The 12,807-nt window shown below is 45.6% G+C and overlaps 1 protein-coding gene across 1 annotated transcript in view; it reads right to left on the reverse strand.

Moving 5' to 3' along the window:
* Positions 1–2,799: 2,799 nt before the first annotated feature.
* The window catches only part of ATP10B (ATPase phospholipid transporting 10B (putative)), a gene marked incomplete at its 3' end in the record, with an annotated part of 57,887 nt that continues 47,879 nt past the window's right edge, over positions 2,800–12,807 (reverse strand). Inside the window, exons 12-15 of the mRNA XM_081092800.1 lie at positions 12,471–12,580; positions 10,414–10,540; positions 7,404–7,588; positions 2,800–3,159 (exon numbers count right to left, since the gene is read on the reverse strand). Of these exons, the coding sequence (XP_080948926.1) occupies positions 2,800–3,159; positions 7,404–7,588; positions 10,414–10,540; positions 12,471–12,580 (782 nt within the window). The remainder of the gene's footprint in view (positions 3,160–7,403; positions 7,589–10,413; positions 10,541–12,470; positions 12,581–12,807) is intronic.

Consider the following 12,807-nt stretch of genomic DNA (forward strand, 5'->3'; position numbering starts at 1 on the left):
TCACCTGAAAGAAGAGCGGTCATAAGGTATCTTTATTCCTGGTCCAACTGCTGTGGGACACAGGAGGGTTTTTATACCAGTAGCTCTGAAGTGTTCCATTTTGTACTTAATTGAATCCTTTTAACATTTCTCTAGTTTTACAGGGAAAGTCAATTGCTATGGTGTTTGGCCTGAGAGATGTCTTTTCTTCTTTGGACAAGAAGCCCTACTTTTTATCATTCAACAAATATTTGTGTCCTTTTTCTAGGCACAGTGTTAGCTATTGGGCATACAATGGGGAGTGAGTGGGACTTGAACTGTGCTTATAGTTTACACAAAAGGCCTTCACAAATGTTACAATGGACTTTACTGAAGAGCAAATGGAGAATTTGAGCAACTTAGGGACTTGGCAAGAGTGATGCAAGACAAGTGCTAGTGAAGACACTTAGGAAAATTGAGATCTTTCCAATTCCAAAGCTGGCATACCTTCCCGAATTCACTATAACATGAAATACTGGCCATTTTAAGACAACTGGTATGTTTGGACAGCTAAGTCATCAGATTGTCAATGGTATTCAAGGACCGGGACAGTGTTTAGTTTTGTTTTTGAATATAGACAAATCAGATTGACTACTTTTTTGGTTGAGGTACATTTAGTCACATTGAGTTCTCATTCAATGAAAATTCAGGAAACTGGAGGTTGTTAGGGCCTGTACTACCAAATAGATTTTTCTGTAATGATGGAAATGCCTTATATCTTTACTGTCCAACATGGAAACCACTAGCCACATGGGACTATTGAAATGTGGCTCCTGAAATTCTATTTAATTTTAATTTTAAATGTAAATAGTCACAGATAGCTAGGGGGCAACTGTCTTGGACAGCACAGCTCTGCACATTGAGTTGTATAGATCATAAGCCTCTTCCTATGCTTTATCTATTACAGGAGAGTTTAGCAAACTTTTTCTGTAAAGGGCCAGATAGTAAATAGTTTAGGCTTTGTCAGCCAAGATGCAAAATTGAACAACTGTCCTTACATTTAGAAAAATAAAAACCATTCTCAGCATCCCTATATAAAAGCATGCAGTGGGCTGGATTCAGCCTGTGGGCCGTGGTTTGTACACTATATTGCCTTCACCTCCTGACCCTCTTTTCCCAGAAGGTTCTCATAATCTGCAATTAACTCTCTATTGGACATCATAGAAAATATGTCATTGGGGGAGAGAATTTTATTCCCCTAATTATGGGGCAACAAAATGTACTGATCTTAAAAATTTTATCATTATTAGTAGCCATTACTCTTATGATGATTTTTTTTCCCTTGATAGCAGAGCAGCACATAATTTTAATCTTCCCCCATGGCAGAACAAATCCACCCTTTCACCTCTTCCCGTAGCAAACCAGTGGGCGTGGAGGTGTATAATCATGCTCTTTCTCACCCTGCTGATGTTGTCTCTGTTGCTATGGGAATGAGGCCAATCTCATACTTCAGGGAATCAGTCTCAGGTGATTGCCTTGTGTGTGTCTAAAGTTTTGAAGAGGACAATTCAGGGGAATAAAATTAGAATGCAGTGGCTAACGCTATGCTCCCTATATTCTTTCTGCCCACTTCCTCTTTTTTTTTTTTTTTTTTTAGGGGGGTGTTGTTTTTACTTGAATACCAGGAGAAAAAAACAACATATAATAGGTTTTTTATTTGGAATGCCAGGAAGGACAATCTCTTCCCATGTCTGTGTAAGAAGAAGAGAACCTGGAACCTTTTTCAAGAATGTCCCTAAATAAATACAATATTTACTATTTGTATGGTATGTGCTGGGCGTGGGATGAAATGGTGGGTAAGAATGACATTGTCCCTCTACTCAGGGACTCATGGTCTCCCGAGCAGGCAGGCCATCATAGAAAGCATACCAGCAGTTTGGAGCTAGGCGGGCTGTGTGCCATGGGAGCTCCCAGAGAAAAGGGAGGTTAGGAGGGATTGGAAGCTGGAGGGTTTTACAGAGGAAATAGCTTGTGCAAAGGCATGGAAGAGGGAGGGGAAGAGAGAGAAAAGGGGTGAGGGAGAGTGTAGGGGAATGGAAGGGAGGGTGGGAGGGAAGGAGAGAGAGAGAGGACGAGGCTTTTGGAGAATGGGAAGTAGTTTCTCTTGGTTGGAACCTAGAACGCTGGGGAGAGGAAAGTGGCTGCAGAGAAGAAGGTGGCTGGAGGGCTAATGGAGACCAGTAAGATCCTTGTAAACCAGGATTGGTTGTTCCTGGAAGGTTTGAAGAAAGTACAAGCTTTACTTCTCTACATCAACCTTGATTAGAGTGTAGTCTCCTATGAGGAATTCTTCGTCAAACAACAAGCCAGCATTTAATTGAGTGTGTGCTTTGTGCTGGGTCTTGAATATAGCAAGGAACATACAAAATTAAATATGGGACAGGCCCAACTTTTAAATCTCCCCACCGGCCATCAGCACTCAACAGAGTATCAAATCCACAAACACCCGAGGTTCATAGCATTGTGCCACGTGTTAAGTATTGAAGGGGAAATGGTCTACATCCCAGAATTGAGTTGGCCTGGGTGTAGATGAGCTACCTGGATTTGAGGCCCCTCTTGGCTTTGGCCTCCATCCCAGTCCTGATTTTTCTGTAGCTGACTTTCTAATCCTGAGAACTTTGATTCACTCTCCACCTCGGCTTCATCTCCTGGCTGCCACATTTGTCACTTTGACCTCTCTCCCTTTAAGACAATGACCTTCAGCCTAAGCATGTTGACTTTGACACCTGACAACCCCCCCTCTCTCCCCCAACCTGGTCCAGGCCTCTCATCAGATTAGCCCTATAAAACTGCCACCCACATCTCAGCATAATGGGTACCTATGGAAAGGGTCATGACGCTCAACTTGTCTCGCACCAGCTTGACGATCATGCTCTTCTGCAGCGGCGTGGAGCGGCAGCACAGGACAGACCGGCAGTACTGGGTCAACTCCAGAAATTTGTTCTCCAGCTTTCCCTGGAAAATGGCGTTCAGTGTCTTCCCATCGATGACCAATCCAACTGCTGGCACCGCGGCTCCTGAGGCGGGGGGAGGTGTCTCAGAAGGTAGGCGCAACCCAAAGAGCTTGCGCTCTGGCTTCCGGGGTCCATGAAATTGCTTCACTTCTTCCAGGGCACAGTTGAGGATGGATTCACAAGTTTCCTGTAACGAGTCGGAATAATGCATTTGGTGTTGGTAAGCAACATTGGAAACGTGGGTTTAAAAATCTCACTTTATCCTTCAGTAAAATAGTTACCAAACTCTACCACCATACATATCGCTTACCTGAGAAACATTCTCTGATTTTGACATTGCCCTGCAATATTTCAAACAACATCAAAGCTATATTAATTTGGAATCAAAATGGATGGCCAAAATAGGAGATACTGCTTGGGAATGGGCATGCAATAGTTCAGCAAGATGGGGACTGATATGGGGATGGTATGAGATACTAATGTGATGGTAAATAGGACAATATGTGCTAGAACAATGCTTTCTGTGTGTCAGTCATTTTAGCTCTCCTTTGTTCCTCAGAACAGTCCTGTGTGTAGGTAGGGTGGTTATTACCAATGTTAGTTTAGAGAAGAAGAAATAGAAACTGAAATTCTAGTAACTTGCTCAAGGTCATCCAACTAAGTAGTGGAGGCAGACCAATACTACTCAAATTGTGGCCTCCTAATTGAAAAAATACATGAACTGTGTGTTTATCTGTTGGTATGAATGTGTTGGTCACTGTACATGGATGTGAAAGTCTTATTGGTTTAAAGAAACTTATTTTTTCTGCCCTAAGTTTACCTTGAAACATAGTGAAGAAGTTTATTTCCTCTTATCAATTCTCCTCCATTCCTTTTGGTTATGTCAGATTTTGGTTCTAAATATATTCTTCATCCTCTTTATGTTCCATGAACATCATTTTAAGATAAAGCTAGAGAAAAACTGTGGCAGCCACTGTATTATCGATTTTAATAGCATTGTGCCATTCACATGGTCTTTACTTAGCCATATTTTTCATTTACTGCTGTGCCAAAAATTTCTTCCCAAAATGAATTTTAAAATGCTCAAAGTGAGTCAATTTAAATGAAGTCATTAAATAAAAAATAGTACAGGCAATACGTGGATTTTTAAAAATTGTGGAAGTTGTTCTAAAATGACAGGTTTGGGAACCATTGATCTAGAAGCTTCTGAAAATGTTATAATTTTTCTGGAGGCAGTAGGACTGCAGCTTATTATTCCCGAGCCTTCCTTTAAGAAACACTAAAGAGGCAGTCAGTGTGCACAGACCCTAAAGCGCCACAGGAAGTAGTTCAAGGAGCTACTGGTTACACCTGAAATACTTGGGAAAGAGATCAAGATAGTCCTTGCTGGAAGTTGCGATTAGCATACATTTTAAAAATTCCTCCAGCATAGGACCGCAGCAAGTCATTGAATATGTAAGCTTCCAAGTAAAAACCCCAAATTTTGAATTTTCTATGTAATAACCCCAATAGTTACTGTTCATTTAACATTTGGTATGTCAGATACTGTGGTATTCTCAGTGATCTCCACCTCCCAGGATTCATGCCCTTGTGCAATCTCGTGAGGGCTGGGACTAAGTGACTCCTTTCTAACGAAGGGAATTCTGCAGAAGTGATGGGATGCCACTTCCAGGTTAGTTTGAAAGACTGGCTACCAATGCCGCATTCTTTCCCACTGTGCCCTGGATGGCTTGGCTTGCCTGGGGAAAGCCAGCGGTCAGGCTGCAGAGCACTCTGTGGAGATGCCCACACAGCAAGAACCAGGCCTGCTAACAATTATGGTCCATGAGCTTGGAAGAAGGACTCTCCTCCCCACCCCCAAATGACCCATCCCATTGAGCATCTAGCTGAACACACAACCCTGACTGGCAGCTTGACTGAAACCTCAAGAGAGACCTTGAACCAGAGGTATGTACGCAGCTAGGCCACTCCTGGACTCCTAACCCACAGAAGCTGTGCGATAATAAATGTTTCTCCTCTTTTAGTGGCTAAGTTTTGATACAATTTGTTAACAAATCCTATGCTAATAAATATTTTCCTTCTATGATCTTATTTAATCATCCCAAATAGCCTCTGAAATAAATCTTTTCTAAATGAAGTTCAGAGTTATGGTATCTGCACAATATTAAGCTTTCAAATATGTTGTTAATAATAACAATAATAGCTGCTATTATTAGTTTCTATTTAATACTATAGTCCCTTCTAAGATCCCTTAACAGATCAACACTTCCAGTGATGGGTTATTAATTCTCTCATCTTATGGCTGGAAACCCTGAGGTCTAGACAGGTCCCCTAACTTGCTTATGGCTTTAAGATGCATAACAAAGAAACAGTAGCTCTAAATCAATTTATAATGAATTAGGCAGATAAAAACCCTTGGAGAAAATATCCACTGAATATGTAATTACATTAAACGGGGGTTGAAATAAATCCGAGATTTAGAATGGATTTCCCCAGGGTCTCTCTTGACATATCCAGGCATCCACTCCTTTTCCCCAGACAAGAAGATGAGAAAGACTTGTAGGTTTAGCACGTCCAGGGGTGTGGGTAGAAATTAACAATCAGGCACCATCATGGAAGGTCCCAGACAACTTTAAAGAGTTGATAGTGACTGAAAACATGGAGTGTGGCCCTCTGCTCCTTTGGACCTTTCACTAATTAATCAGCAAACATCTGCTTCCTGCAGGGATGCATTGCATTTAACAGAACCCATAGAAGCCGCCCCCTCAACCCCCAACACACACAGGCTGGCTCACAGGTTTGAGATGTTGTCAAGTCCTTTTAGAATCACCTTGAGTGAAATGATCTTTGTGAACAACATTTCCATTGTCAGCAGAGTAGGGTGACATCGACACGATTACAGGGATCAAGCACTCAAGCAAGCTGCAAATTACTTTCTCTCCTAAGCATCACCTTAATGCCAGATATTTCCCTGAGATTATTTTCATTTAGACAATTCTTTGGGGTTTCATCTAATCATAGCATCATCTGTGCACCTCACAAGAAAGTAAATGGGTTTTCCAACTCATCTCAAGAGCCTCAGGCACTTTCATAGTGTACACTACTTTTTTTTTTGTTAAATATATTTCATTGATTTTTTTACAGAGAGGAAGGGAGAGGGATAGAGAGTTAGAAACATCGATGAGAGAGAAACATCGATCAGCTGCCTCCTGCACACCCGCTACTGGGGATGTGCCCGCAACCAAGGTACATGCCTTTGACTGGAATCGGACCTGGGACCCTTCAGTCCGCAGGCTGACACTCTATCCACTGAGCCAAATCGGTCAGGGCTGTACACTACCTTTAAAAAAGGTGCATATGTGGATTCTTCATGAAATAAATGACAAATTCGAACCTCACAAACTTCTGGGTCCTGATCAGCTTCAGGCAACAATGAAAGTCCGAGATTCCATCCTCCTCCTGCCTTTTTCCTGTCGTCTTTCTTTCCCGCCTCCCTCCCTCTGCTCCACCCTTCTCCCCGTGGCATGCTCTAGGTCTCCAGGTCCCCTGCACTCACCACCCCTGCAACACAGTGCTTTCCTTGTTAACACCCACATCTAATGCCATCCCTGCCTCCTTCTGATAGGAGCATACAAGTCAGCGCCCACTTCCCATATTCCCAACAAGACTGGAAGTTCACTTTCTGCAGTTTGCGTTGTGAAAATAGACTTAAATATAAAATCGCATTACAACTTTGAATATTCTTCTTCAGACTGTACACAGCCCTCTCTCCAAACCTTGCTCTCTGCCACCCATAACCTAGTTGGGTTGGAAAAAAAAAATCATAGTTTTAGAACTGTGCTTCTCTCTCTCCCCTAACCCATCAAAATGGACTCATCTCGTGTGTCATTCCCTCCTCCAGGATGTATTCTGTGGCAAACCAAAGTGACTTACAAATTGGAGCTGAAATTGTAAACTCAGAATAATTTCAATTTAACTGAGGCTTTTTTCAATGGAGGGTTCATCCAAGGTATAACCAACCAACCACGGAGGCTCTGAGAGCAAACAGCAGGGTGTCATGCAGTCCGCACTGGCCTGCAGGAGAGCAGCATTCTAGACTTACTCTGTCAGAACCACAAGGTGACCCTGGGCAGGTGACAGCCTCAGTGATCGTCAGTTTCTTCATCTGTAGAACGAGGAGGCTGGGCCAAGGGTAGAATTCAGGAGAGGTAGGACTTTTGCGAATGTGCTGTTAGACATAATGTAAATACACTGGCCCACCAGATGTGGGGATGAGGTTAGAGGACACTGGGCTGCTTGACGTCAGGGCCCTCAGAGCTCCAAGATGTTGGGAGAGTGGCTTCCTCAAATACCCCACTACCACCCATAAGCCCGTCCTCTGTTGGGCCAACCTACTCTGCACTTGGACATTGGGCCCTACTGTGGCCTCACCTGGCTTTCTGTGTTAATGGAGTAAACAGTGTCGGTCTGATCCAACAGTCTGCAGGAGTAGGCGATGTTGACCGCTGTCTCCTGTTTATCTCCAGTCAAGACCCAGAGCTGGATCCCAGCTTCCCGCAGAGCTGCGATTGTGTCTGGAACTCCTTCCTGCAGCCGGTCTTCGATCCCAGTGGCTCCTGGAGTGATTAGAGACAACGGAGATCACATTCACAGGGAAAAGCAGCTGCCTGGTTTCCGTGAAGGCCTATCGAGCCAGGCAGTAATTATTAAGTATCCTCCACATTCTAGGCTGTACTAAGCACCCAGGATTTAGTAGTGAAATACACAGAGCTGGCCCCTACCCTCCAAGCTCCAGACCCTGTTGAATAAGGGTTTATAACTGAGCTATATGAGAAGCCCAGGATGAAACCTATGCCAGGAGACCCAAACTTCATCTGGAAGGTCAGAGAAGGCCTTGCTGAGAAAGTGTATTTTAAGCTCAGGCCTGGAAGATAAAGCCAAGGGGTGGAGGAGAAAATGAATTCCAAGCAGAAGGATCAGCATGTGTCAAGGCCCTGGGGCCAGAGTAAGAGAAGACACAGAAAAGAAGGCAGAGTGGGGTGAGAAATGAGGCCAGGAGATAGGCTTTGCTGAGCAGGGCATTAGAAGATTGGGATTTATTTGGTAGCCGAGAAAGCTATTAAACAGACTTAAGTTGGAAAGTGGCAGGATTAGTTTTGAGTTATAAGAACATCATTCTAGAGAACGGATTGGAGTTTGCAGCAAGCAGCATGAATAATTTGGGGCTAACAGTTAGAAGCCAAGCAGGAGTGCAGACAGCTGCCGGCATAGTGGCAGTGGGAGTGGAGAGAAACAAAGAGGCTGAAATCTTGGCTATGCAACCGCTCCCAGCAGAATTAATAGAGACCCAGGTTTTTGCTCATTTTCTTGGAGAGAATTAAACATGCAGCTTCCATACATTTTGAATCATCTCCAGCTTTGCATCAACCTAAATATTGAATAACAGTGATTAAGCAAAAATAAACCGGCATTTAAATTGAGATTCATTTCAGAGCACAGACCCATCTCACTCTGGGCAGGAGCAAGGCATTCATTTCTTTCAATGATTCCGAGTGACAATAGGTTGGCAAAGCAGCTACGCTGGATGCATAGGGAAGAGATCACCCCCCTCTGGGGCTGAGCGAGCATGCCAGGCAGCTTCGCAAGGGCAGGGCGGTTTCTTGGGGGCAAGCTGAGCTCTCTGCCTGGCCCCAGCCCTCTCCTTCCCGAGCCGCCTCGAGGGAAGAAAAACAGCCTCGCTGTCAAGAAATGTGCCTGCTTTGTATCTGAGGCCCAAACAGCCAGGTAAACAACCCTGGGAAGAGTGATGGCCCGGCCTCAGCTTTCCCTCCCAGGGTCCGCTTGGAAGGTGGGCCTCTGGAGCTGATGGATGTTGTGGGGAGGCAGAGTGAAGGCGAGTGGAGGAAAAACACATTTTTTTTGTGTGTGTGTGTGAAAGAGAAAATGAAAGAGGAAGGCATGAAGGCCTTTCCCAGCAAAGGGGGCCGACGGGCCCTGGCAAGTGTGTTCTCTCTTGTGGAACCAGCCGGGTAGCACTGCTCACCCACAGAGGCCAGTGCTCCCGAAACAAGGAACCTCAGGGGCGAGGAGGGTCAGCGCCCTGGTGGGATGACCCTCCGGTGACCTTGTGTGGTGGGTGGAGCTGTCTGGCCTAGAGACCTCTGGCGCCTGTTGAAATGAGTTCTCGTGACCAGCTTTCAAGGGGGCCTTGGGGGGCAGCAAACAAAACACAGACACGAAACCCAGAAGCGAAAGGCTGGAGGAGGGGTGGAGCAGAATTCCGACCCGGCTGGCCACCCACCTGTCCAAATCTTGCTGCTGCTTTTATATAGAAAGGCTTCCTGCAGCAGCCCTGGGCCCTCCTGTCCCCTTGCACCTGGCCTGGCTGAGCAGCCTGGGGGGTGGGTTCTATCCAGAGAAGAAGCGAGGCTTGGAGGCTGTGGGGATGTGTCCCTGGGCACACAGCAAGGTCCGGCAGAGCCACGCCTTGGCCCTTGTGCCCAGGTCAGCATCGCCTTCTGAGGTGGAAGAAGCGGCCCTGTGGCCAGTGTGTGCATGCTGGGCCCGCATGGCCTTTCCTAGATCTGAGTCCCGAGCTGTGAGATGAATCCTGATGAATGAAGCCTCCCCTGCTCTCTCAGCAATGCTTTTCGTTCACCAGGAACCCATCGCTGGCTCTTAACTGTGGCCTCCATGCCGCCCCTCCTCCCCCAGCGTACCAATCTCACTTCTGTGCAGAAAGCCCAGGTCTGTCCCTGCTCTCCCTCCCGTCCCCTCGCCAAACGTTCAGCATGTGATGCGCAGGGCCCTTCCTAATCTGGGTCCTGCTGACCTCTCTCCCCCACACTCCATGGGCTAGCCACAGCAGACCTGAGTTACCAGCCGGCCCCTTCCTATTGCCGGAACACTCTCCCCCTTGGCCTGACCAAGTCCTCTTCTCCACTCAGTCCAGCCTTCCTGCACCCCCTTGGCCCCAGGCCAGGTTAGCACCTTTTACTCTGTGTTTCCATCCCATCTGGTAAGTCTTCCAGCCCAGCCCTCACCACACTGTTTAATTACTTGTTTAGTCCCTTTCCTCACTAGACTCTGGGAGCCCAGGCCCCTGTGGCTCTTATTCCCTGTTGTAGCCCCAATGCCTCGCATGCTACTTGATACACAGTAGGTGCTCAACAAACATTTGAACGAATAGAGGGAGAAGCAACCAGACTCCTAGGCTTCACCCAGCAGGGAGTGCAGGAATGCTCCCGGGCACCCTCGGGAGGCTGCATGTGGAATCTGGGTTGCATGTTGGCACAGTCTATGCCAAATCTCTTGAAAGGCACCCCGGGGAAGGCTCCTAATTGAGACACATTTGTAGCAGTGTCAGAATCAGGGCCAAGAACTCCCTTTCCAGCTTGCAGCATTCCTATTTTTCATTTAACGAGGGCTTATTTTTAGCTACCCAGTAAGGTGAGTCGATTCTCCAGATGCTGGGCGGTCTCCATCAGAAGCTCATCTCGGTTGTCGAGGGATGCCTCGGCCTCATGCCGGAAACTGGCCCATCGCCGGAAGTCCTCTTCACTTAGGACCTACGGGATAGGAATAGGCTCGCTCACAACTCTCAGTGGATCCCTTCTCTTTCCCATGTGCCTGTTTGAGCTTCTCTACACAATTAGATGGGGCCTTCTCCTCAATGATTGCTTTCTTGAGTGTACAAATCAATGGAGGATTGATCCTCATGTTCCATTATCACCAAACATCTGTTGAGCTCTTGCCCTGCTCTGGGCACTGAAGGTATAGCAATGATCAAGACAGACGAGATCCCTGCATGCCTGGGCTTATGTGCTACTGGAGGGTGAGAGACATTGTCCAAGTAAATAATTTAAAATAATAGGTCATTTCAAGGAATTCTATGCAGAAATTAAAAAGCGTGATCTGAAGATGTGTGTGTGTGTGTGTGTGTGTGTGTGTGTGTGTGAGAGAGAGAGAGAGAGAGAGAGAGAGAGAGAGAGAGAGAGAGAGAGAGAGACTGGGTAGAGGGATAGCTGTGGGAAGAAAGGCTATTTCATTTGAATCTTCAGGTCTCTTAGACAAAGCGACATACAAATTGAGAGCCAGTGACGAGAAGGGTTCAGTCATGGGGAGGGGGAAGTGCAAAGGCTGTGAAAAAGCAATGAACTTGGTTTCATCTATTCCTTGTAAACACCAGTTGGCCGAAGGATGGAGAGTCAGGAAGAGAAGAGCCAGCAATGAGGCTGGACCCGTAAGCAGCATCCAGATTTTGCACAGCCTGGTAGAATTCTCCACCAGTTATTGGAGGTGGTACCCCAAAGCCGGAAGAATACCACTAGAGGACATATCTTCCTCCCTTGGAGTCCCATAGTACTTTAGACTCCTGTGCTGGAATTGCATGAATACAGCAATGAATATTCCTAGATTTTCTCTCTGTGAATGGCACATAGGGAAAACCAAGGGGACATGCGTAGGTCTTTTGCTCTTGTGAAATTCACAGTTTTATTAGAGGAGACAAAATAGGCACAAGTAATTTCAACGGAAAATAGAAGATAGTATAATTACAGCTATAGAGTAGTAAGCACTAGTTGCTGTCCCATGTATACATGTTAATCTTCATGACAACTGTATGAGGTAAGGAGCGCTGACACCATTTCATAGATAAGAAAATCCAAAACTCTGAGAGATGAAGAAATTTGCCCAATGTCACACAACAGATAAGTGGCGAGATTGAGACTTGTACCCAGGTAGGGCTGGCTTTAAAGTGGGTGCTCATAAACTCTTACATTTTTATGGTTGCCTAAGGACCATGAAAGAGATGAGCTCTGTGGATTTATGGATAAATAAATCCAGCCATCTAGAAATATATGTCCACCATAGCTCCCTCCCTGATTTTAGGTGCTCTGGGACTCTTAACTCTCTGTCTGCCTCACCTGCAGGGGCTGCCAAGTTAAAGACCTGCAGGACGTGAGGTAGGTAATCTACATGACTATAACTGGGCCAAGGGAACAATAGGGAATAGTGGGGACTGTGGCCAACCACAACACAGCAGAATACATTTCTCCTCAGGGATCAGCTGCTACATGGCTGTAGCTATTTGCTTCCATTCGAGAATGGAGACCCACTTTGACAGCTCCTCTAAATTTTTGGGAGAAACCAGAAATCTAGACTTTTAGGTGATCACATAAAATCTCCCAAATTCCCAATCTATGCAAATAATGCAGATTTTAAAAGAATATGCTGAAGGCAAAATTATAACATTAAACATTATCTTATGAGTGAGAGGTAACCAATTATATATACAAATAGCCACACTGATATGGAACCTTGCCATTCAGATTTCTGCCCCAGCAAAACTGTCAAAAGTCCTGGGTCTTTGTGGTGAGTCAAAATAGCTAAGTTTGAAAATGTTAAAGCAACCCACATTAAGGGTCTTCTAAAAAGAAATAGAAAAGATAAAATCTGGGTTGCGGCCCTGCACGTACTTAACGAGGAATCTGTTCTCACCTTCTTGGCGATACACAGTGTTCGAAGACCATCTCTTGCATACAAGTCTAGATGCTTCTGTGTCCGGGCTCGGATTTTCCTCAGCTTCTTTTCCACATCAGTGTCAGTCACTGTGAAGGAGTCATTGTCCCGCATGAGGTCATATACAAATGCTCAGGGATCCCCATTCTTAACATCCTGGAATCTGTAGTGGAGAAATCCCCTCACAGCCCTCCACAGAAGCAGAGGGACTCTCCTGGCTGTCAGGGTGCCCAGGAAGGTGATCTCTGGGAGTCCTTCCATTGTCTGCTCTCTACAGCTGATCATCACAAGCTTGGCTGAGAAATGCACTACTTAC

This window comes from Myotis nattereri (assembly GCF_964212035.1).
Source record: "Myotis nattereri genome assembly, chromosome: 5".
In the NCBI taxonomy this organism is placed as follows: Eukaryota; Metazoa; Chordata; class Mammalia; order Chiroptera; family Vespertilionidae; genus Myotis; species Myotis nattereri.